General features: G+C 31.3%; 1 protein-coding gene across 3 annotated transcripts in view; it reads right to left on the bottom strand.

Annotated features, from left to right (window-relative positions):
* The window catches only part of LOC143250619 (endosome/lysosome-associated apoptosis and autophagy regulator family member 2-like), a 95,265-nt gene extending 68,860 nt beyond the window's left edge, over nucleotides 1–26,405 (bottom strand). The window contains exons 1-5 of one of the 3 annotated variants that reach the window (XM_076501447.1): nucleotides 26,017–26,405; nucleotides 11,582–11,705; nucleotides 8,494–8,701; nucleotides 2,618–2,765; nucleotides 1,179–1,268 (exon numbers count right to left, since the gene is read on the bottom strand). In XM_076501447.1, the coding sequence (XP_076357562.1) occupies nucleotides 1,179–1,268; nucleotides 2,618–2,765; nucleotides 8,494–8,701; nucleotides 11,582–11,705; nucleotides 26,017–26,184 (738 nt within the window). In that variant the 5' untranslated portion in view covers nucleotides 26,185–26,405. Of the gene's footprint in view, nucleotides 1–1,178; nucleotides 1,269–2,617; nucleotides 2,766–8,493; nucleotides 8,702–11,581; nucleotides 11,706–16,271; nucleotides 16,444–26,016 lie in introns of those variants that run through there. The other 2 variants (XM_076501448.1, XM_076501449.1) reach the window with 2 other exon arrangements.

Genomic DNA, 26,405 nt, shown 5'->3' with positions numbered 1-26,405 from the left:
CTTTGTCTGCTTGAACAGGCTCAACTTGTTCAGGAGAAAGTGGAGCAAGGTCCAAAGACAGAAGTTGAGCCATGTAATGTTTAATCTCCTGTTGAATTAACATAGATACATCTCCCACTAGGTCACCCACATATGAGGTCTGAGACACAGCATGAGTCACAGGCGTGACTTCCAAAGTACTAACATGAACTTCAGAATTCAGAAAGAAGTGTCAACCAATAAAAACAATTATAAATAACAAGTTGAAAGTAATAAACTGGGATTAAAGTGAAGTTAAGAAACAGTCTTAATAAAATTAGAAGTGAAAATGAATTAAGACCACTTCATGGGTAAGTTAAAGATGAACATGAAACTTTAAACAAACAAAAAGGAACACACCTGAGCATAAGCACTGCCAAACAAGAAGCAACTGTTTTGTAAAGACATAAAGATGGAGCTGCATGCATTATGTATCTCATTCTCTTATTGATGGAGAAATGATGCATAATAATTTACATGAGAAACATGTTGGAATCATTTGATTCCAATAATTGGGAGAAGAAGGTTTGTGGGATGCATAAATAAAAAATGTACATATGGAGGGTAGTACTGAACAAGAATAGCTAATCTTGTGAATGGAGGGAAGTACCATACAAGAAATCTAATCACTCTGAGAAATAAAAAAGTGAGAGTGAATTATAAATACAAGAATTACTGAGGCATAAAGTGTTTTGTTCTCGCGTTAGTGAACAAGCGGGAAACAGTAAATGAGCCAGTTAGTTTAGTTCAGGAAAGTATCTGGATCAGTACTAGTGATCACTTTTATTCAAATATTTGATGAATTAATTACAAAATCCAACAAGAAAGTTCATTTTTACATTATCCCTAGTTAGGTATTTCCTTTACACATCATTTGTAAACTTACACCTACAAGTTACAACAAGTGTAAAAGCTTGTAGAAATGTTCAGGAAGCAATCCTCTAATTTACTTATCATTACATGAAGTAGATTTGAAATTATTTTTGCCAAATAACTTAAAAGAACCCACTCAAAAAAGGGTAGTGTTACAACACTACTATTAAAAAAAAAACTCTTTATGGTTTTGATGATTTCTGGCAATATAAATAATAAAATTTATTAATAACAGTTGAGCACTTTGTGCAATATACATACAAGTTACATTGCATGTACATGCTTACTGTCACAGTTTTCCACTGTCCTTCACCAGATGTTGAAGGCCACTTGTATTTTTCCACTTCATCAATAGACTGACATTGTTCATTCTGTGCCTAAAAAGTAAAAATTATTGATGTGTATCTGTCTGTATATTTATAAAATGCATGTTAATTAAAACTGTTCCATGGTTCAACTGATCATATGGAGCCTAGTAAGTTCAGCTACAGATGGGGAAATCATTATGTTAATATAATGCATATGGTTTCAATCATCTAACAAGTTGCTTACTGAACTTAGGCATAAACTATAGTGTGAATTAAAATAAAATATTGTAATCAGTAACCAATAGTACCCTAAAAATACTGTAGCCACAAGTGAACCTAATATTATGTTTCTACAATATAGTTTACAAACAATCACTGCTTGCAATGGTCATATAAAATTTTAATATAAAAATTCTAGCAGATAAAACCTAAGAATTTTTCTTTTAATATTACTAAGTAGCTGTAATGACTCTCTTCCAATCAATATTTTGAGAATTTTGAAATAACATTTATCTGCTGATTTTTAAACTGATGACTACTACTTATAGCTACAATAAACTTACAAAACACTAAATAATTTTTACAGGGGAAAGATATCCTTCTACAATTCATATTCACATATCATCAAAAATTCGATGTTCCAACTGTATGATTATCATTGCTTTAATATTGCAAAATTATTATATTTAAAACACTGTTATAGAACAATGAGCTTTCATAAATCGTGATGGCAAACAAGATAGTCTATGATATTGATTTGATGCATATTTGTAATCAAAATGCACCATATTCATATATAAAACAAATAGTGTTCTCAACTTTGTCTTCTGAAATCTTCCTAAGTAATCATTTTCAAAGAATAATATGAAGTTAAAGCTGTATTTCCTGAAATTTGGATTAATTATTTATCAATTAACTATATTTCCATACCATCCTGTTAGTAATAGAAGGGATTTTATGCCTCTAATATTCCTAAATGTCTCAATGAATTTGGGTACAAGATATTTCACATTACTTACAACACACAGATTCAAAATTTGTGCTCAAGAATTACCCTTGCATTTTTGGTCAAAGCAGTAAATAATCTTAAAGATATCTAAAAGTGAATAAATACACCTTCAAAAACAAACACAGAGGACATTTTCAGTTCTACATATACTGTAACTTAGTCATTTTTACCTTCTACTTTTTGATCTAATCTTTTTACCACAATTGTACCACTGTTATTTATGTTTATTTTTTTTCAATACTTTTCTATTATACAATTAATTTATTGAAAGAATCCAATAACTTTCCTAAAATTTATTAGTTCACAGCTTCATCAGTTCAAATATAGCATTGGTCTAATCTCAACATACATTTTTAATTTTAAACCTATTCCAATAAAATTCTTCATTTGAAAAATTGTGATCTCATACCTCAAAGTTAAAAATAATGCTATCATCAACATATTCATATGAGTATGAGAGAATACCCGGTTTCACAAGTTTGACAGAATAAGTAAGAGATGTGACACATGGCCCTCCATAAGATGCAATGAAAGCACTCATAGGTACCCAGGCATATCTGAAAAAAAAAAAAAAATTGTTTAAATTACAGACAGCATAATATTTAACACACAATATGTAAAATATGCATGCTTCATTTAACTACAGTTCATCTGTTACATTTTCAGTCATTTGTTTTTGATTTAAAACTATAAAGAGCTATCTGAATAGTTATCCCTAATTTTGAGCTGACAGACTAGACATGAAGAAAGGTAGGTAATCAACAGCACCCTCTGTTAACTCTTGAGTTACTACTTTATCTAACAGAATGATGGGATTTCACTGTCACTCTTATACTGCACCCATGGTTCTAAAGTGCAGAGCACATTTTTGTGGTAACAGACCATAAGCCATGAATCTATAAATTCACTGTGTAGTATGATCACCACAAAGTCCTACGTGGCTCCATCTATTATTTATCTTTCTATTCATTTTTAAATAAAATGAATATATTTCATGATGCATGATATACTTTTTGAAAGAATCAAAATTTCATATGTTTTTAACTTTTTATTTAAATAAAGTTGTTTATTACTTACTATAGCTATAATGTACTTATAAATGCTATAATTATTATTGTAAGTTTATTCTGACATTGTAATAATTGTTTGTTTGTTTAGAATTAAGCACAGAATTCTCAGTTGGCTACCTGTGTTCTGCCCACCATGAGTATCAAAACCTGGCTTATAGTGATGAAAGTTGGAAAACATATCACTGTCACTGAGGAGCAACAGTGTAATGAGTCCATATCCTGGCTGCAACATCCTACTATATTATTCTATTGAATGTTCAGTTGGTTTTTGTTTCATTAAATTATACATAATTTTATAAAACTCAATATCATATAAAAAAAGTAAATATTAAACAACATCTCAGAAGACTTTTATTTAATTTTACTGTGGAAAGCTTCTGATATGAAATGTATGTAATACTAAAACATTTATCCAGATAAAAAATGTTTAAAAATTGTTGTTTCTTTCAAAACACCATTAAGTTTTGGTCAATTCAGGGCTCACTGTAAAACAATGTATGGGTATCTAATGATTTCAATACTATTCCAATAATTTTTAAAGTTTAGTACATAATGAAATATATGTAAAGGCCTTAAAAAATAACTTAAGCATATTACTAACATGTAAAAACAGCACACATTCAGAAAATTTCTTGAGAAAAAACATACCAGAAAATTTCTTGAGAAAAAACTGTTAATTCTTACAGGAAGTAATGTCAAAGAAACAAACAGATAAAGTCTCAAAACAAAAAGCCATAAGTGGTAATCCAAGTAATAAACAGGTTACCTACCTCTTTTAAGTGGAGGGGGACTGTACATATATCTGCCTGTTCCTCATTTTAAAGACTTCTTAAAACACACATATATATATATATATTATGTATATATATTCAAACAATAAGATGCAATTAAAACAGCTGTTAAGAATATCAAGTAACATCCTCCTCTTCTGTTTAATGTGAACTTTTTATAATTAATGATGTCAGTTTTTTAATTGTCCCCCTTATTTCACATATGAGATCAGAATCCATGCTGAAAACTCTGCAATAGCAACTTCAGAAGCCTCAAACTTCAGCAGATAAATAAAACCTCATAAAGCTAAACTTGCCAAAAAGGTGTTTTATTCATCAAAAAATATATATTTGTATGAACTGAATAAATGAAAAATTAACTAACCAAAAAAGAGCCTTCTTTGAAAAATGTTTCTAAACCTAAAGCTGAGTTCCTGTTGTTTTTCTCAACTCTTTATTTGTTTACTTGTATGCATTACCTGCCAATTTTAGCAACAATAGGCCTTATCGGGGTCGTGGATTTGTGCTATTTTTAGATCATGATGTAATGCACTAGCGTGCATGCGTGAATACAAACCAGAAAAACTGGGCAAACATTCCCAGTAACAACACTGTGATCCCAATGACAGCAAAGTTACATAACTGTTTACTTTTGCCTGGTACTATTTTCCTCTATCAACTGTTGTATCTATCTCTTTGTCTTTCTTGGCTGCTACACAATCTCTCACCCTATTCAATTTAAAGTAATTTAGAAATTATAGGCACGTTTTTTCCAGGTAGTCATGCTTTAGATTGCATTTAATTTGATATCATAAAACACTAAACAATAAAAATACATTAGTTCATCTACGCTCATCTTTTTAATTCCTACTCAGTATAGCGCGTTGCATACAATGATAAATAAGATTTTCCTCATTGATAAAAAACCAGATGACAGATAAACACATTCAGGCAATAAACTGACTCCTTAAAGCGATTTCAGTGAAGTTTGTTTTTTTTCGAACTTATTTTGAATCAATTTACTGCTCATGACATATTACATAGTAAAGCTTATCACTGCAAGAAAAATATTGTTGAAATAATTAACTGTTCCATGTAATAAACAAAAATTATATCAATCTTTCATATCAAAATAACAAAATGATAGGACAAAAAATAACTAAAATTACATAAACTATCCTTTGTCCCTACTCAGAAAAAACATAAGTTTTCAAACGTTGATCATGTCATTTATTATTCAGTGTTACTAACAGTACCTCACACTCTCAAGAACAGCTGTTGAAATTGGTTTCCTGATTAAGTATCACCATTACAAGATTGCCCCCTATAGGTATTCAGAACCATTTCAACTAACAGATCTTTAAAAGGAGAATCAGAAATCACAGAAAAAGTTGAATAGATTTCTCTCTCATTTTGAATGACTTAATAACAATGTTATTTGGAAACAAAAATATATCTAAGACCAATCCAACAAAACCATATAGTTCCAAATATCTGCCAAAAATAAAAAATAAAAAATTACACTTCAAGAAAACATGACAACAGTAAAAATATAGCTGTAGAAAATGACCTCACAATCTTGACTTCCTCTCTGAAACTACAAGCTAAAAGACCTTATATCAGAGTAACAACTAAATTGTCTAATAAAGTGTTTAAACAATGTCTTCTGTTGAACAAACCTTTCATTTAATAAAACCATTTCTTTGAAAATAAAAAACAAATAAAACCTAAGAAAATATCATAAACTCAACTTCTACTACAACCAACATAGAAATAGATAACAATGATTCAGACATTAATTCCACCTTTGATACCTGTTTAACTACAGATGCAACAAATCATGTTGCTTCCAAATGTCTCAATAAACACCTTCTTGATAACACCAAGTGACACACTCCCCATAGTAACAAGGATATTAAAACAAAAACCTCAGATGTAAAGTAAAAGATCAGGAATGTTTTGCAAAGACAGATATTATCAAGTCAAGCCCAACTTAAATTCCCATGAACAATTATCCCTTACAAAAGATAAGAATCACTCAAATACATACAGGTTTTGTTATCATAAAGAGAAACATTTACAAGTAAAAAATATTTGATTGCCTTAAAGATAAGAATAAGTTTTAAATAATTAATAGTGATCCCATGAAAAAAATTGAGATGCAAACTAAAGAGATTATCAATGAACTTACAGAAACAAGTAACCTCCCTAAGAAGCTACTGGATGAACTTAAACCTTCTACTAGCCACATTCCAAAACTATACAGTATACCAAATGAACATAAACTAGATATGCCACTAAGACTGCAAGCCTTAGTGGCAGTGTTACTGAGAGTTTGTCTTGGCTTATGCAAATCATTTTGTGCCATTACTAAATTATATTCAAGCCCACTTAAATAATATACAAGACATGCTATTGCAAATCAAATATGTACTTCACACAGTGATCAAAATAATACTCTTTACATTGGACATTATATCTCTCTCTACCCATGTATAAAAGACAGAAAATGGCATCATTTCACTGCGTAAATTCATGTTGCATCACAAACAATTTGGAGATGTATGGACTGACAATAGATACCAACAGAGAAATCTTAAATTTCATCCCTCACAATGGATATTTTCATTTTGACAAGAAACTATATTTCCAACTAACTAGTCTCTCAATGTCTAAGAGTTGTTGTTATTTACACTGTAATACTTATGCATGTTTTTCAAACAATGGCACTTAACAAGTGGCATCACAATACCAACACTGGCCCTGATCTCCGGCTTAGATACATCAATAATATGTTTGGACTGTAGAATCATAATATTCCTTCTCTAATCCAATTTTTTGACTTTCTACGTTTCCCAGACCCAACATCCAATCCACCCCTGAACCACTCAATTGATAAAAGACACACAGATTTTCTTAATGTCATCTTAAGGATTGGCATTGACAATAATGAACAATCTACTTTGTTTCACAAACCAAAAAGAGAAAACTTAACTTCAACTCCCATTATCCCAAAGCTTTCAAGAAAAGCACAATTATTAAAGGATTAAACAGAATCAGTTGCAACTGTAATGAAAAAAATCATTACACACACTGAGCAACAAGCATCCACCTTTTTATACTGAAAAAATTTTCAAAACACATGATGCTCAAACAACAGCATCGTGCTTCTAACATAAAAGACATAGATAAACAAGAATGAAAAAACAATTTTGCAAAGCTAAAACCTGTAATTGATGAACCTATTTCAAAGAAAATAAAAAGTATAACAAGGAAATCTGAATTGCTAATTAAAGTTACTGAACAGCCAGGTCCAATCCTAAAAAGCCAACTATCAAAATCTTAATACATTACCTTATAACGCAATAACACCAAATGTCTTACAAAAACGTGTTTACAATTTAAAGATGGGTGTCTTGTCTCTGATGTTATTTACCAGATTACATGTAGTATCTGCCATCATATGCACACTGGACAAACCAGAAAATCCTAAACACAAGGATGGAAAACATGTTGACTCTCTTTATAAACAACAATATGAAAAAAAGTGCAATTGCAAATCACTTTTTTAACAAATCATGGATGAGCAACATCTGACTTAACCACCATTTTCTGTATAAATCCTCACCAAAGCAACCAAGTACACAGAAAATTCAGAGAAACTCTTCCCATCAAACAACTATGACCACAGATAAATAGGTACAAAATATGGTGCCTATATTTTTAATAATTTTATTTTTTTCATCCAATCTTTTTGTTATTTCAACTTGTAAATATGATAGAACTTTTATTTATCACAGGTAACAGTCAATTATTTCAAAAATGCTTTTCATTCAACAACAAGCTTTACTACTTAATATGTCAAATGCACACTGCAGAAATGTACACTCAGTGATGTCGAAAAAACCCACTTGTAGAGAAAGAAAAATAACAATTTGGTATTATATTTGAAGCTTTGTACTGTCAGTTACAGTTTTTATTTTAGCATAATGCTTTTGAGAAAGCTGTAAAGTGAAATGCTGAGTGCTCAATTAATGAAAAACAGCAATTTGGTGTTATAAAGTCATTCATTTCTAGTATTAAAATGTCTTCTATTCATGAATACTCAGTACAGAATTTAAATAATAAAATTCCAAACTTCTCAAATGGATGATAAATAAATCAGAGAAAAATGAACACCTACAGAATAAAAGTCACAATTCTCATATTAGGTTGTTACTGTAAATGCAAACTTTCAGCAAAGCCTCTATGGGTTTTGAGGTTAACACATATCATTCCACAAGCTATACAAAAAGAGTTCCAAATTTCAAAGAAATACATGCAAACAAACTTTTATTAGTCAAACTTAGATTACAAAATTAATTTATAATTGCATTATTTTTTATAAGAGCTATTCTATGTACATTTCTTACAGCATTATAGAAGTATTATGTGATGACACTTACTCTGAACAGTTGATGTGAGAACCTTTCACATTTTGCTTGAATGACCGAAAGTTACTTTCAAATGTCTCTACTGTTACATGGAAGCTTTTGGGGAGTTCATCCCATGCATCAAACTTGACACCACCACCAAGTGAGTAAGTTCCTGGGGGGCAGGGCAAGCAGTCCAGACTAGTTCGATTGTAGTATGTTCCTGCTTCACAGGATGTCCCTATAATTAATAATAGTAAAATTTACATTTTTTTTTATATACAAAAATCACAGTATGTGTAAGTATGAAACTTTAATGTATGTTCATTTCACAGTAGCATTACATGATGTTTTAACAACCTCTAACTGATAAAAATGTTATGAAAGAGAAATGTCACCTTTGTTAATAATATTATCATTAAATAAGAAAGTGAGTATTAATGAAAATTACCAAATTTTTTTCTGTTTATAAATATTCCACACATTGCGTCTACCAGTTTTGTTACTGTTGAATGAAATGAATTAAACCCATCAGAAACATCTTTTTAGTTAGAACAGAAAGTAGCAGTCTAAACGATGAAATGTATTTTTTTAATTTATGTAATACATTACATATGTAACATTCCACTTCCGAAATAATGCTATCCTTATCAAACAGGGGAAAAAACTATTCATCTGATTGAAACTAACCTTATGTCATTATTGTTTAATTGTCCATTACAAAGTGGATAATAATAAATGGTTGTTTCTAATTCATATCTTCTTTCACAATCACATAAAAGGTATCTGCTAAATGGTAATATATGAAAAACAAAATCAACTGTACAATTAGCAAATATTTACACAATAGAGTAAATAGGTAATAATAATACATACTGCTCAAAAAAATTAAAGCAACAAGTACATATTTCAGTATATTTTTGTCTGTGCAGCCAGGTTGGAATTTGCTCATCAGCACCTGGACTAGGAACTTCGTCAATGGACTACCATGCTGTGGACATACAAGAGCAGGTTCACTGTGTCTCATTGTGCAAGTCGACGCTTATGGAGGCAATTCTGTAATGATCTGGGCAGGCATATGCTTGGATGCCCGCATGGACTTACTCATACTCGATGGGGGTGCACTGACCACACGACGATATATAGACAAAATTCAGGAACCCACTGTAAGCCCTTATGCCAGTGCTGTCAGCAATGGGTTCATTCTCATGCACGTTAACGTGCAAGCCCATGTCGCTAGACTGTGTATGAACCTCCTTAATGAGCAAGGAATGGAGACTTTTGAGTGGCCTGCCAAGATCTCCAGATTTAAATCTGATTGAACATTGTTGGGATATGTTGTCGAAGCACGTCAGTGAATGCCAGCACCCTCCTCAGAATGTACAGGAGCTCCGAGAAACCCTGGTAAATGAGTGGGCTACCATACCCCACGATAACATTGATAGGCTGATTCGAAGTGTGCCAAATTGGTGTCAGGAGTGTGTCACAGCCCATGGAGGTCACACGAGATATTGAATGTTTCAAACATTTCTTGAATAAATGCGTGTAAATCGTTTAAAGTATTATTTCATATGGGATATCAGTTTTAGTGATAGTGGTCATTTTTTAAAATTTTATTTCTCCAATTTTACCGTTCATCACACATTAAAAAATGGATACAGATGGAGCTGAAATGAGGGATTACCTAAAAAAATAAAAATATTATCACATTTGGAACACTGAGATAAATTATATAAGAAAATGTACTTGTTCCTTTAATTTTTTTGAGCAGTTTATACTGTATTAGAATGATTTCTGTACTCACTAAATGCTTATAATAATTGTTGCTCTTAATTTCCAATGCACACTTTCTAACTGTGTAAAAAGTAAAATGATAACCATAAATATAAGGAATCACATTTGATATATTTGATTATAAATGTTACTTGATAAATACTAATAATTTTAATAAAATACAATCAAACTTAACTATTTATGAGATACAGTAGTAAAATATATCAATTTATCTGATCTCACAAACATTACGTATGTAATTCTGTGACAATAAGAAAAACATTAATTTCCATAAAATAAATTACAATGTTCTTACCACAGTTTTACCATACTTTTGAAAAAAAATGAAATATAATTGTGTTCTATGCTTATAGCCACAATTTCACTATATGTGTTTAGAAGCATAGTGTATATCATACATTTTACTTAATTAAGCCTCTTCATTGAATTATAATTAACTTTTTTCTTCCTTAAAATAAACGTTCTTTATGACTTATATTTCAATATACTTTGTTTTATTCTGCAAACTACACTGTACTCATTTTGAAATATTATCTATAGAACATGAAACAGACTATGTTGATGTTCTTTCAAAATCTTAATATAGGTAAGTAAAATATAGAGAAAACAATATTACAGGGGAATAATAAAATATATTTTAACACATGTTTTGCTTGTGTGTTGCAATCATCTTACCAATCTGCATTATAAGAAGTTGCAACATTCACCTTAAATCTTGATTAAGGTTAAAAAATAAATGTTACCATTAAGCTTTAAAGCCTATAGCAACACACATGTACCTGCAGTGTAGGTGCATTTAACAGATATAACAATATAAATACACTTTCAGTATAAAAGTATGTAACAGATACAGCAATATATATAAACCTGCAACATAGGTGCATTTAACAGACATTCAATCTTAAGACCATTACAATCTGTAGTCTGAGCTCTAGATTCATAAGATTTTAATATATAAAGCTGACAGCTGGAACACTTTTTATTTTACTTCTGTTGTTCAGCACTGTATTTATTTCCATAAAACATGTTTTAAGATTTATTAAATATTGCTTTATTGCTTGTTGTAAAGTATGAAACAACAGTCCTTTGTTTATAAGTTTGAACTTAGGTGATCATTAAGAATGTCAAGCATTTTCTTTTAACATAGTCGTATTTGTTAAGAATAACAACTCTGTTTCTTTTATCAGGTCAGGTGATAATATTTTCATGGCAGGAGGGTCAACCAATACTTTATAACTTAAAGGAAACATTCAGGTTCCTGAGAAACCTAAGCAATAGAAATATTATTGTGGATAATATCTGATCTTTGAAAACAATAAATACTAACTGCAGTCATCCACTCTAGTGGGTGGGCTGGGTGCTCCACTCACACATTTGTTAGGTGTAGGTACTGACACTCTCCATCGACCCCCGAAACTGTCACATTCTGTGAACTCAAAGTGGTAATCTTTCTGTAAAAAGATTCAATCAATTAAATGTCAGTTACTAAATGTTTTTCATAGCACAAAACATACAATACTTACAGAAATATTACATTATTGTGCTAATCCTTTTTCATGTGTTAATTTTATTCTTATGAAACATATTTACACTTTCTCATCATGACATAATCTAAGTTTTAAAATCATGAAAATATCAATGAAAAATATGAATGTGTCTGAGAAACTGTATTAAGGACTCTATTGATATGTTTTTAATAGTTGTAACAAATAACCAATAAATTAAAATAACTCTTTACCAATTTAAAAACAAAAGTTATAATTCTCCTATACTGAAAATGTATTTCCCATATGTATATACTTTCTCTTAAATAAATAGCTATTACTGTTCAGTGCTGCCCTCTATGTAGAAAAACTTTTCATGTGCCACAGTACCCCTCTATGTAGAAAAACTTTTCATGTGCCACAAGTACGAGCTCCCTTGTACCTTATAACCAGTTGGTTCAACAGCACCTTGCATCTAAATCACCATGGAACAACCTTCTAACAATAAGAGTGCAACACACTTTCTTGATGCATGTAACTTCTTCTAATCAATCTACTGAACTATCACTTCAGGTTCTGGCAGAAAATTAAAGCACAAGTTTTTAGTGAGGAGGAAGGGCAGAAAGTGCGAGTCAAAATAAACACTTATCTGAAATACATTTTCAGTGTAGGAAATTTAAAACTTCCACTTACATAAAATAGCTAGAATCCCGCACTGAATAGGTGAATAAAGGGGAAAGAAGAAGAAGCAGTAATGTGTATCATGTTGAAATACTACATAATGAACAATGATAAAATGTGTACATAATTTAAAAAATTTTAAATGAATCAAAATATGACCACTAAACAGTAGACTCTACATGTTTCAACACTGCCACATCATCTTCAGAAATGAGTTACAACACATATTCATATCTTATTTAAAATTATTTAAATATTTTGGTTAAACAAATCATATGATCTACATAGAGGTTTACAATTTCCACATGAACAAGCTAAAAAAGAAGCAAGCTGTTGGAACAAAGCAGACGAAGGATATAAAGAGCTGGATGAAACATTGATGGCCCAGGTTGACACAGATAATATGGAGTAAGAGGAAGTGATAATGGAAGGGTAGATTGAAGCTGGAACAGATGTAAAACTTATGGCTGTACCAGCCAGTAAGGAACAGTCAGAAGGACTTGACACAGAGTTGCATGAATGACCTAAATCACCCTATGTGTATTTACTGGTTCAATCTTGACTGAATATGTTGACAACCTTAACAAGAGAATGACAAACCAGAGGACAAAATAGAGGTAGACTGGTAATGAAAGATATGGCAGATGCATCCAGGTGAGGAGTACTCCACTGAAAAAATAGCCACTGGAAAGAGAGATCACTCCATTAGATTAATTTTGCTGAGACAGGAAAAACCATCCACAAGATTTAACATACCCAGAAAATAACATACAAATTATACAAATACTAAGAGTATGGGCTGAAATAAAAGAGATTCAAGGTTAAACCATAAGGGGAACAAGAACTGGTGCTACTTTGGTGACTGATATAAGACATTACTTTAGAACTGTTAGAATGGATCATGACCAAACACTTCCTGGAAAAATGAAAAAAATGATAAAAAGCAAAATATACAGCAAGAAGCTCCAGGATGTTGTATGTTAAGACCTTTCAGCCAGAGACCACCTACCTAAAGCTACCTGCTGACCAACACCATCCAACCTTGAAGGAAAGTGTCTGTGAAGATATGCAAATCTGGATAAGAAGAAGGAACACCCACTGACATAGGAAGCCTCATCTAACTACCAATATAGATCGCCCACAAGGGAAGGAGGAAGGGGAATAAGAGCCTCCAACAGATCCAGTGTAAGATTTCATTGGTCATACAGAGCCCACTTAAGAGACCTCATATGCACTTGATCCAAATAGATAAAGGCTTCCATGGAAGACAACACCCCCAGAAATGAAAGAACCTTGCAGGCTGTTAGAGAAAGAACAAAATGGACTTGGAGAACTGAAAGCTCCATCAAACAAAGTCTGACAGAAGAAGGTTGGGTACAACTAAGAGTGTTGAAAAAGACACCCAAAAGGACAAGAATGAAAAACAGCTTCTTCAATTTGATTAACTAACCTACATGTGTTGTCTGCAATAGCTGTAAATGATTATGATGCATAAACTTCTGTTTAGAATAAACTAACAAAAGCCAGTCATACATGTAATGATGTAAGTGCAGCCTCCAAGCACACATATATCTGCCAAAAGCCTTGAAAACTTGACAAAAAACATATGAGGCCAAAGAAACACAAAGGGCAGGGTGCAAAATTGATAGCCTATCCCATGATGAACAAACCAAAAACAGCACTTTAGCTGATGAGTTCACTGTACATAATTAATATAGATTTTTCTAATAAAGTTTTTCTACTGAACAGCTATCTGTAAAACTTTGTATTTTACTTGCTTCACCCTAACAATAGCTGCATTATGTGGTTAAAAATAATTTTCATCACCTTATGCAATATAAGCAATATGGTTGTTGTGATATGCCTTGTACAAGGCTTACAATATTTGAGAGAGGTATTGTCACAGCCATGTATAACAAAATTAGCTGCGTAAATGCTCAAATGTCAATTATTAAAATCACAAAGTAAATTATCTAGGCCCCATCAGAGATGAAGGAAAGGCAGTTGTTGAGTTTACTAAAGCTATTAAGGACGTATCCTGTCCCATCATTAAATGCAATGTTTATTTATTAATTACTTGGCATAGTACAGTATTCTCCACAGGTCATAAAATACACCTACATAAATATTCTTCAAGGTGAACATGAGACCTGTTAGCCTACCTAGGCTGTCCTAATCTTCCAAACTAAACATTAGAAATAAAACATTAAAAGCCAATATTTATCATTCAAATATTTATCAAGCCTTCTTTCAAACCAACATATCACATTAGAAATAATTATAAAAATAGTGAGGGAAAAGTAAATAAAAGGCAATACAATGGAAATCAACTTTCCAGTGTACAGTCAAGTGTTGTAAGCTTATAGTGTGTTTGCTTGACATCCAAACAATCAGAATGTCCTATTAGCCTTTCAATTTGTAAAAGTTCAGGCAGTCATACTCCACCACCAAGTAGCAGCAGTGGAAATTATTTCCAAGCACAAAGGACCAATATTCTGCATAACTAACATGTATGAATCAAAGTTCTAAATGGTCAAGGTTACAACAAGCAAAAACCTGTGACAAGCTTCCTTCCTTTAATGTGAGATGTATGCAAGACTCTGAAGAAAGGAAGCTTAACTGTCACCATTGGTAACAAAAGTGGATGAAATACAAAACTGATATTCTAGAAAAGTGATATAACTTGGGTATATTTTCCACAAGATCAATGATGGTTGAGTGCAGATTTTGGCAACAAATAAGTATTGCTATGAATATTATCTCAAGAAGAGTATCATACATATTAGCGTGAAGTGGTCTCAATGGCCAGACATCTGTCCATAAAAAATAATGAGAAGAGACAATGGTATCAAAAGATTGAATAGATTAGGTCATAAACAGTGGAATAAACAAAGCTGGAGATATGTGCTCTTTACACATGAGCCTAAGTTCAACAACATATAACCACAGTGGAGAAGTGAATCGTATCATAATCAATGTACAACATCTATATTGAAATATAGTGAAGGTTCAATACAGTTGTGTACTGCATCTCAGCCAACACTAGTGGAGATCTCCCCAAGCATATGGCACCTTGACTGCTGAAACATATAGGTGGATTCTGATACATCATGCCAATCCCCATGAACACAAGTCATCAGGCAAGGATCCAAATCCCTGGTAAAATAATGATCCCAAACATGCCACAAATGTATAAAATAAAAAATTTATATGTAGTGGTGTGTGTATATGATGTAACAAAAGGTAATGCAGTTAACTCATACTATTTGCTGTTTTATTTTCTATTGCATGTTTAGGACACTAGGTAAAATTATATAACTGCCTTTTCATTAAAACCTTTAAATCCTGTTAATAAAACTTTCTTTGTATTATAAATAATGTAATACATTGCATCTTAAATGAGTTCCTGTCAGATATTTAGTTCAATATAACAGAAAAGTCACAACAAAAATTACACAGAGCAGAAGCTTCAAAAATTAAACTAACAAGCAGGTCACAAACACCATACATGAGAATCTAAACCTCCACCATTCGTATGCAAAATTCTAAATTAAAATAAAAGCTACAGATTCCTATTGGCAATTAAGAATGTGAAATTAATCATGTGACTATAAACAAGCGGTTTGATTGGGAATCAACCACATAGCCTTGCTGTTCATGTTATAATTTTTTGTGTATATTGTGTGGCATACTATACATTTAACAATAACTATCTAACCGTACAAGAAGCCCAACAGCGAACATTCAGACATATTAGTTACGAAAGGTGAAAAAAAAAAAAAAGAGAGACTCAAAACAAAACTTATATATCAAATAACAAACATAGGGCACTTATCAACATCGTTTTTCTACCGTTTTCTTACATAACGCATCGTTTCCACAGAAATATAATCCTTTCACGGGCATCTGTTGTTACTAAAAGAGCATTTCACATAACGGCTCCCCGGTTAAAATGTTTCTCAAGACAGCTGGTATGGGTATTAGCATTTTAATTAAAATAAAGTACAGAACAACGTTATAACCTAAGAAGGTCGAAATGTTGTCCTGTACTTTATTTTAATTAAAATGCTAATACCCTTATCAACCGTCTTGAAAATACATTTTTACTTCAAATGGGTTTCATGTTATTACGGGCCACACAGTTATTTATTTATTCAACCGGTTGTTAATCTTACAATGATAAACACAATGAATGTAATATGAAATGTCATGCATCTGGTATTGTTTCTTCCTTTTCATAATTTAAATAATAAAAAAATAAAAACACCTAATAGTGCACTTTACTGCAGGTAATGTATGAAAAATTAGTTTGAATTTTTCTTTTGATAGCAAAAATACCTTCTTAAATATAGTTTTTTCTATACACAGTGTTGTTCGAAATATATAATTGCACAAGTTAATAATTATGCCGTTTCGGTTGAAGCTTCATTTATTTTCATATAATAATATGGAGTACCTAACTGTTAAAAATTTTTTTAAAAAGATAAATATTATTTGTATTTTATAATTTCACGCAAAGCTCCACGAGGGCTATCTGTGCTAGCCGTCCCTAATTTAGCAGTGTAAGACTAGAGGGAAGGCAGCTAGTCATCACCACCCACCGCCAACTCTTGGGCTACTCTTTTACCAACGAATAGTGGGATTGACCGTCACATTATACACCCCCACGGCTGGGAGGGCGAGCATGTTTAGCGCGACGCGGGCGCGAACCCGTGACCCTCGGATTACGAGTTGCACGCCTTACGCGCTTGGCCATGCCAGGCCACATCTGCGCTAGCAGTCCCTAATTTTGCAGTGTAATAAGACTAGAAGGAAGGCAGCTAGTCTTCACCATCCACTGCCATTCAGGTAGGATTGACTAAACATCATAACGCCTCCATTGATGAAATAGCTAGGATGTTTGGTGCAACGGGAATTCGAACTTAAGGTCTACGTCACAGGTATTATAATTATTTATTTTAGAAAGTAGAATAATGGCTTGTTCCAAGAATAGCTAATCAGTTTTACCTGTTTTTACTGTGCTTTGGAGTTAAAATAGAATTTAACATTTAGTCATTGCATTCTCAACTTGTATTTTATGCTTCCATAAGAATGTCACTCCTGTTGTTGTTGGTTTTTGTTTTGTTTTTTTAATTCCTTGCGAAATTATGATGATCAACTATCAACAAGGTTTCGACCACTTTAAAATTGTAGAGATCAATAATAGTGTCTTACTTCAAAAGCGAGCTTTTAATTTTTTTAAACTTTAGAAAATCAAAAGTATTTCAATATAAACATCATTAATGCATTATTTATATCACTTGGCGCGGCATGGCCAAGTGTGTTAAGGCGTACGACTCGTAATCTGAGGGTGGCGGGTTCGCATCCCAGTCGCGCCAAACATGCTCGCCCTTTCAGCCGTGGGGGCGTTATAAAGTGAAGGGCAATCCACTACTCGTTGGTAAAAGAGTAGCCCACGACTTGGCGGTGGGTAGTGATGACTAGTTGCCTTCCCTCTAGTCTTACACTGCTAAATTAGGGACGGCTAGCACAGATAGCCCTCGAGTAGCTTTGTGCGAAATTAAAAAAAATATATATCAGTTGATGAATCGCTTTCGATTTTCTTCGGCATTTCTACGAGTTGAAATAGATTTTAACTAAAGTTTCTTTTAAAAGCATTTAAATGTGAAAGTATAAAATAATTAGAAAAATATAATACCATCTTTATTTGCAAGTTACTGCTTATCATATTATCATTATTAAAAATAAAATTATTAAGAAACAGATGGTTCTTTGAATATATTTGTATCTCTTCATAAAAACATGATTTGAAGGCAGACAGACAACTGTCGATATCACTGTTGCTGATCCAGCCAACTTTGTAAACCTAACCATCAAAACTTAGCGAGCCAATTGAAAAATGTAGCTAATTATATGAATTTTCCTAAAATAAAAAGTTTGCAAGTGTAATTAGCATTATAACATTTTTCATTAAATGTAATACTACTATCAGAAAATGGTGTCTGATGCAAAGTAATTAAGAAAATTTAAGAAACATCTTGCATTAAAAAATATTCATGCAAAAGTAGGGCTTTCAATTTTATGGCATTACGTTTCCATATTAATAAAACTTCAACGAAACAACACTTACTTTAATTTTTATATATTTATCAGATTCATGAATAATGGTTAATTATGCTAAGTATAGGTCAGAGTATTATTAAAAGCTCTGTGTATACGTAACTTGTATAAATAAGATATAGAATAAATTTAGCATAGGCCTATTTATTTCGTGACATTTGATTAACGTTTTATCGTAGCGAACTTAAGTTGTGTCTTATCACACCAGCTTCTCTCAACTTTAGTAAACGTTGCTACAGAATCGTTTATCCATATACCTTTGGTACATTGTAAGGATTTCTGGTACTTGGTATGTGGTATGGTTTTAAACTTAAAATTTGTATGTTTTACTAGCACAAACGCCGCCCTATTCGTGGCTGTTCAGTCAGGTTATTTCTACGTGAAAAGTCGCTTTTCCGTTTGGCATCATGATTTATGATGTTTTTGATCACTTTATATTCAGTTTAAAAGAAACAAAAATTGTGTAACTTACGAAGATAAGAGTTACTACAAAATTCCTGCAAATTTGTATGCAAGGAACTCTGTACGAATTCGGTCACAGAACAGTTCAATTGATAACGTACACTTATATTCTCCAGAACAAAAATCACTTTTCTTATGAAATATTACAATGATTCTTCACTAAGAAGACTTACTTCTGAATTCTACATTAAAATCACTTCACCACAATTTAAAAAATTTTATTTAACGTATTCGTTGATAATAATAAATTTATACAATGAATGTAAGTTATTAAAGAGCAAAAAGTACATTTTCTTTATTAAGAAAGCGATTTAGCAAAAACAAATATTATAAAATAAGATCTTGTTCTTTTTTCTAGTTTTAATTGTATAACATTTTTCATTTTAGTGCGATATAAGAATCTTATTGACTTATTTCTTTAAAAGTAGATTTTATATAAAACCGGATTCTAATAAAACTTTGTTAGGAATTTTCCCTTAAGATGTTGGAAAATCGTACGAAGTTTGTTTTCCAATATTGAGTGAAGTTGTCAACTAATGGTGCGCGCCTCACAAGGGACTCTGTAAAATTTATTTTTGTGGAGCATTTAATAATATATTCGCAAATGGCAATGTTTTTAAATCAAATGTAACTTTGATAAAGTTAGAAGTATATAGTAAACACTGATTTAAAAATTATATTTTCTATAACGTCCTCCATTCAAAAAATAGAAAAACCTACTTATAAATTAGAGAGTCAATTATAATGAGCTCATAATTTTCGCTGGGATTCAATGGCAATTGGTTTATGCTATATTCCACAACTGTATAATGCATAAAATGGTAAGGTTTTTGGTAGCTTGCCTCATAGAAAGATATGCACGCTAGTGGATAAGTAATAATAACATGTTGCTCACCCTCAGGGTCCACTTAGTATATGTACAAAATTTCAAGTTGCTGGGTTCTTTCCTCTTGGAGGTATGATGGTCATACACACAGACCCACATGCATGCCTTTTTTTTTTTTATCAATAACACTTTCAAGCCAAAACTTTTGCACAGTATTCCACAACTCTAAATTGCCTACACTTCTGATAAATATCATAAATCTTACTCATGAATAAAATTAGTTTATCTCCCTGCTCATACTAACTTACACATAAACTTTTATATACCCCCTTTACTCGTGTATGGCCAACTTTTGAAGTGGGAAAAAATTTAAACATTGACAAACAATTAAAAATTCTATGAACTGACCACTGAAGAATGTTGCCTAAGCCTGAAGCTAGAATTCAATCCAGTTTGGAAGAACTTAAATTTTGTTTATGAAGGCATTAACAAGATTCATAAAACCTTCACAGAAACATTTTAAAGTACTATTCCTTAATATATCTGAATAAAAACGTATTATTTTTTCCAATTACAGAAGGTAACAATTTTCAGCCGTTGTTTCTACAGGATAATTGTTACACTGTCTTAGACCATTTCCACTATACAATACATTTTTAGTACTATTATTGATGCATATATAACTTCTATAAATTTCCAATCTAATTAAAAATTAAGTTTTACAATCTTTAATGATTATTTATGGAAAAAGTTTAGCACCATTCATAAACAATACTTGTTCTATCTACGATAAAGTTTCATATTTGTTATGGTTTAACATAAATTTCAGTTAACTAATGACCTTGGAATTAAATAGTTTCTGTCACAACAACACTGTTTTAGGATACAAACATCAGTGCATGACCCTATAAACCAGTGGTTCTTAACCTTATTGGAGGTACTGAACCCTGGAAGTTTCGTACTTGCATTCACTGAACAGTAATTGGAAATATAAAATATGATTTTTTCAAATTCAAAACCTAAGTAGATATTTTATTAGTGCACAAAATGAACCATGCATCAGTTGCACACAATATCACTGTGTTTAAAGAACAAAACCAACAAAACATGAATTTCACACAAAAACAAAAATATAACTCAATGAATATTCACTGCAAATCAATGCGACTTTTGCTGTTGCCTTTCAGAGACAAGTTCAGAAATCCGCTGCTTTTCCTTGGCAAGTGCCACTCTCATATCATTTTCACAACAAAGCTTTTCACAACTTTGGTTACATCACACAAGGGCCATTTTTTCATTAGGCCATCCTCAAAAAAATTCTTTGACTAAATTGAACAAGTTACTGAAATCACCACAACTGGAACGTTTTTTATCAATTTGAAAATTAGTATTTTTAAACCTTAATCTACACTTGTATTTTAAGGTTATGATGACTGCTACAAAGAGTATTAGGTAAGTCCATTTTCTAATAGGAAGACCAGTAAAATAAATCATGAAGTGACACTGAATTTAACAGTGTAAATGATTCTAAACTACAAAACAAAAAGACATGGCATAATGTGTAATGCAAAATGAGAACAATATTTATATCAAAGACACAAAACACTGTATATATACATGTACTGGATACAGGATGGACTTCTTTCCCTGGTTTTGTGAAGTAACCAACAAATTTTCCTCCCTCAGATGTCTTCCCTTCAGTCAACTCACAACTAAGTTGAAGCCCCATGTATTTAAATATAAACAGTTATTACTTAACTTCAAATACTGGATTTACCCATAGTGACTACCAATATCCAAGTGACTGGTCATCTCATTTGACTTAGAAAATGCCATAACCTCATACTATCATCTGGTTTACCAGCAAAGGACACAGCTATTACCAACATTCTTGAACAACGTGCTGCGTTCAAGCAATATTTTCCACAGGTTGAACAAGTATTAATTCTAGATACGATATGTGATATGCATTAAAAACATACCATAAAAGAAACACGATAGAAAGTCTAATTTATACAATAAAATGTTTTAATCAATTAGGAAATCCACCTTTAACTTTTGGACAACACATTGGTACTTAATATTGGATACTGCATAACTCACTATGTATTTCATTCTTATAACAGTTACTCTGTACAGACTATCCTGCCATTTATTTAGATGAAACTATGTACACTCCTTCCATTCATGTAAGCAAATCCTTAGATTGCTTAGTTATTGTTTTGATATTGCTATTATTCTTCTATGCTTAAGAAATATTAAAAATGCTAAAATTTGCAATATTTATAAAATGCAAATTTTGGGAAATATATCTCATAAAATAAGTAAAGCAGAATAGAAAAATGTCACACCACTGTTGGAAAAGCTTATAATATATGTATTATCTTTAACTAATGAATTTACAGAACATATATTTACACAACCTCAAGGACAGTGAACTGTACAGTCATTAAAATAATGGAGTAAATTTTGTAAAATGATTTAAATTACTACAGTGTCAAGTTTGAATAGCTTATGAAAATGTGCAAATCTTTGCAAATATATAGTTATATTACATCTTACACTGAATCTTTTATTCTAGTTGGCACTTTGTAATATCAGAAATTCTTTATTGAAAATGTATGCATATGCAAAAATTCAATGAATACATATATAAAATACATGTCTGTTGAAATGTTTAGTTCAAAATGAATCTTACACATTCACTGTGAAGCAATTACTACATACCTCTTTGAACAGCTCAACATAATTTTAAACTACACATTTTTTTTTTAAATTGGTGTGATGTACATACCTTTAGTTTATATGAAATATACATTATATAGTTCAATGTGGTCCATACAGGAAACCCCCTTGAAGTTGAGTACAAAATAACTTGTTACATACTTTCTACTAGGCATGACAGACATTTTTTCTGTCAAATTTGCTTGCTTAGCAACTTTACATCAATTTCATAATTTTTATTAATGTAATGACAATATTTTGTTTAAAATTAATACAACATGGAATCAATAGTTTTTACAGTTATAATGGAAATTCTAGAAATTTGATCCTTAGTTAATTTTGTGGTGGGATATATTTTTTATTTTAAGGATTTTGTTCAGTACAAGGAGTTTGTTTTTTTTACATAAGTAGTGGCTGGTAAAGTCTAGATGTTTCCTGAATGTTTAAGCCTCTCCATACTCTCAAAGTTTCCTCTAAAACAAAAACAACTGGTACAATAAAAACATACCAGACTGAAGGTTGAGTCAGTTAAACAGTTCACTGTCAATTATTAAGTTAGTCAGTGACAACTGCTGCACCTGTTTATCAGTGAATGAGTTAGTAAATTAGTTGATCAGTGTCTTTGTTGTTTTTTGATTAGTGAGAAATTATTGCAAGTAAGGGATTTAACCTGTAGACAGAAGTTAAGCATTCAATAATTTTGCAAATTCTGTTGAAACATTATTTGTGAATTTATGCCTACCAGCAAATTTTATTGTAGAAATAAATTAATTTGTTATTGTTATATGGACTGAGTTCAGGTTATTTTTATCAAGTGATCCAAAAGATCCTGCTAGTGACAAAGCTTTTTACAACAATATTCACAATGTTTTTTACAACAATAAACTAATAAAGTACTCTTATACAATTTTTTTTAATGTCAGGTACAATAACTAGTAGTAAATAAATCTAAGAATTTAAATAGCCTTTAAGGAAAGTACGTAGAAAACTGCAAATAGTATACATGTTTTAACCAACTAAGAACTTGAACAGTACAGTTGTACAGAATATAAATAATTTTGTTTATTGAATTTAAGGATTAATTTAATGTTCATTATCAATGCAATGTGGTAGATAGAATTTTCTCAGAGATGTATATGTATATATACAGGTTTTTATATAGACACAATATGCTCTAACTCAGTGGTTCTCAACCAGGGGTACTCGCACCACTTGGGGGTGCGAGATAGCGTTCTAGGGGGTGCGAGATAACATTTGTTTTGCCCACCTTCACATTTATTCTCAAATAAATAATTACTGAAAGGGGTGCAAGAACATATTAAAATTTTGTTAGGGGTGCAGGGCATAAAAAAGTTTGGGAACCACTGCTCTAACTAAATACTTAATAGAAAATTATGTTCTACATACAATAATACACAGGAAAGGAGTTCTTATAACTTATGAGACTGGCAAGTGAATTTTGTTCCTATAGATTACAACCACATGATATCTGTATACATATAAAATGTTATGTTGATGTGAAATATTCATGAAATACTTCTAAATTAACTTAACACTCATATATCACCCAGCTCTGGTCATCAGTGGTGTTACATGAGTTCAAGTTATCTATATATATGTTTTTACTACTTATTTAAAGAAAAATAGAGAATACTTAGAAAATGTTAGTTTCTGCAATGATATATAACAAACCAAGGTTTTAAATATAATAATAAAATGCTAATTTCAAGTGAAATCTACTGGAAAAAAGAGTTGAGTTAAAATAATATATATTATATATATTTTACACAAGAGGGATTTAAATTCTGAGAAGACCAGACTTACAGGATATTAACACTAACATAAAAATAAAAAAGTTTACATAAACAAGGAAATACTAGAGCTAATCTACAGAAAGGCTCTTTCAGTTCTATTTGTAACCATGACAACAAATGCCCTACTCAAAGTAGGTCACACGTATACACAACAGATGCAATTACGTTTTATATGTATAACTGAATGTGGCAGGGACAACAGTCATGGAAAGTTTTGAACACAGCAAAGAACCCAGACAAACCCTTAATCCTCAGTAAAGCACAAACAAAGCAAATACTTACACATTTCTTGGCTTAAGCAAAAACAAAGCATTAATGGCACAATCCCTGAAGAAATAAAAAATACCTTAATAACTAAATTATAATGCAAGCTCATAAAATCGGTGATATTATACATACATACAACGTAAATAACTGCATTAAATGGATTTTTTCTTCTTAGTTATTGATTTTATTTTAATTCACAAGATTTTTTATCAAGCTGCTTCAGTCTGCAAATTAACTGAGAGTCAATTCAAATAACTACTACATCCCAATGTTAATGTTTATTTTTATTATGCTAATGAACTACTAACTCACATCTCACATATTGTCTAATCCGTGTAAATACTAGCTTAGTTACTTTAAGAGCAACAAATACTACAAATACTTTTATCATACTTTACAACAAACATGCTTACACATTAAAAATATCTCTAATATTACTTAAAGTTACTGTTTAATGTTAATATTCAATATAATATATTTTAAAAGAGTTAATATTTCAATCCCAAACTATGCTTACTCACAATAAGTTTCAAGTTTTTTAAACTTTAGTAAACATTACAAGGCTTTTGCACACGAAAACCAGTTTTTATGGTGAAGTACATTTAATACTTTAACAGGCAGTTCTAAAAAGGTTTTGTGATTTTCACTTAATATATTAGAAATTACTAGTATGTAAATTGTAACAAGTACAAATTGTTACGACGTTGGTCATACGAACTTTGAAGTATTCAAAGGGTTAATGTAAACACCATCCACTACATGATTCCTTTACCTGTCAACTCACAAAATTGATGACGTTTTTTAATTTAAGACTACTCTTTCGAAAATTTAAAGATTATTGTCACAGAAAATTGACTTAAAAATAGCAAAATTACGAATAAAATAAAGAATCAATCAAGTACCTTCTTTAAATTACTTGTTCAACTTTTAAGGTATTTACAAGAAACTTCATTATCAATACGTTTAACAACGTGTTGCTCATTTATGAACACCGTGACACTCATTTATAGCACCGTGACATGTGTTGTTACGTTTTACAAATAAATTAGCAAGGAAATTTCGTTTTGGCTTATGAATCTTACACATTCAGCAACATTTTACAAACGGTTCTAGTCCTTACAAATACAAAATCCAATTAAAATATTTTAAAGGTAATTTTGCAATGGTTTACATATTACAATTAATAATAACAACTTGATACAAAAACAACAAAACTCTACATATATTGCTTGACCTTCCTCATAAAATTTTAATTTTAAGTGTTTAACTGTACGTTAGTGTAACTGTAAGGTTAGTTGTTGTTTTTTTAACAAATGAGAATAATCTGTTAGTAATAACAACATTCAAGTTTAACTTTGTAGTTGTACTGATATATATAACTTACTGGATGACAAGCAGGAAGCTGGTCTCCACTGCAATATTCTGGGGATAAACAAACAAGCCATACTACGCCAAACGTTGTTAGCATACTGCCAAAAAAACCACCAGTACAACTTAGAACAAACACTGCAAGAGCACGACCAGAGAAGAGACACTTGTAAACAGAGTTCATTGTGCATGAAACACTTTATGCAGTTATTATACAACACAAATGTTTCTAATCTGAACTATTTTAAACCGTTATATTTTAATTTACAGCTGATTGCCTTAAACTTAAAGGATATGTCTACAATATGTTACTCAAGTTATAAAACATGTTTTAGCGAAACGTTTTCACTAAGCTCTGTTACACAGATTTACAACACTACTTACGAACCAGAGCTGTGTTCATGT

This window comes from Tachypleus tridentatus, chromosome 5 (genome assembly GCF_004210375.1).
Source record: "Tachypleus tridentatus isolate NWPU-2018 chromosome 5, ASM421037v1, whole genome shotgun sequence".
Classification (NCBI taxonomy): Eukaryota; Metazoa; Arthropoda; class Merostomata; order Xiphosura; family Limulidae; genus Tachypleus; species Tachypleus tridentatus.
The sequence above is the reverse complement of the archived record's forward strand: the minus strand, read 5'-3'. Positions and strand labels throughout refer to the sequence as shown.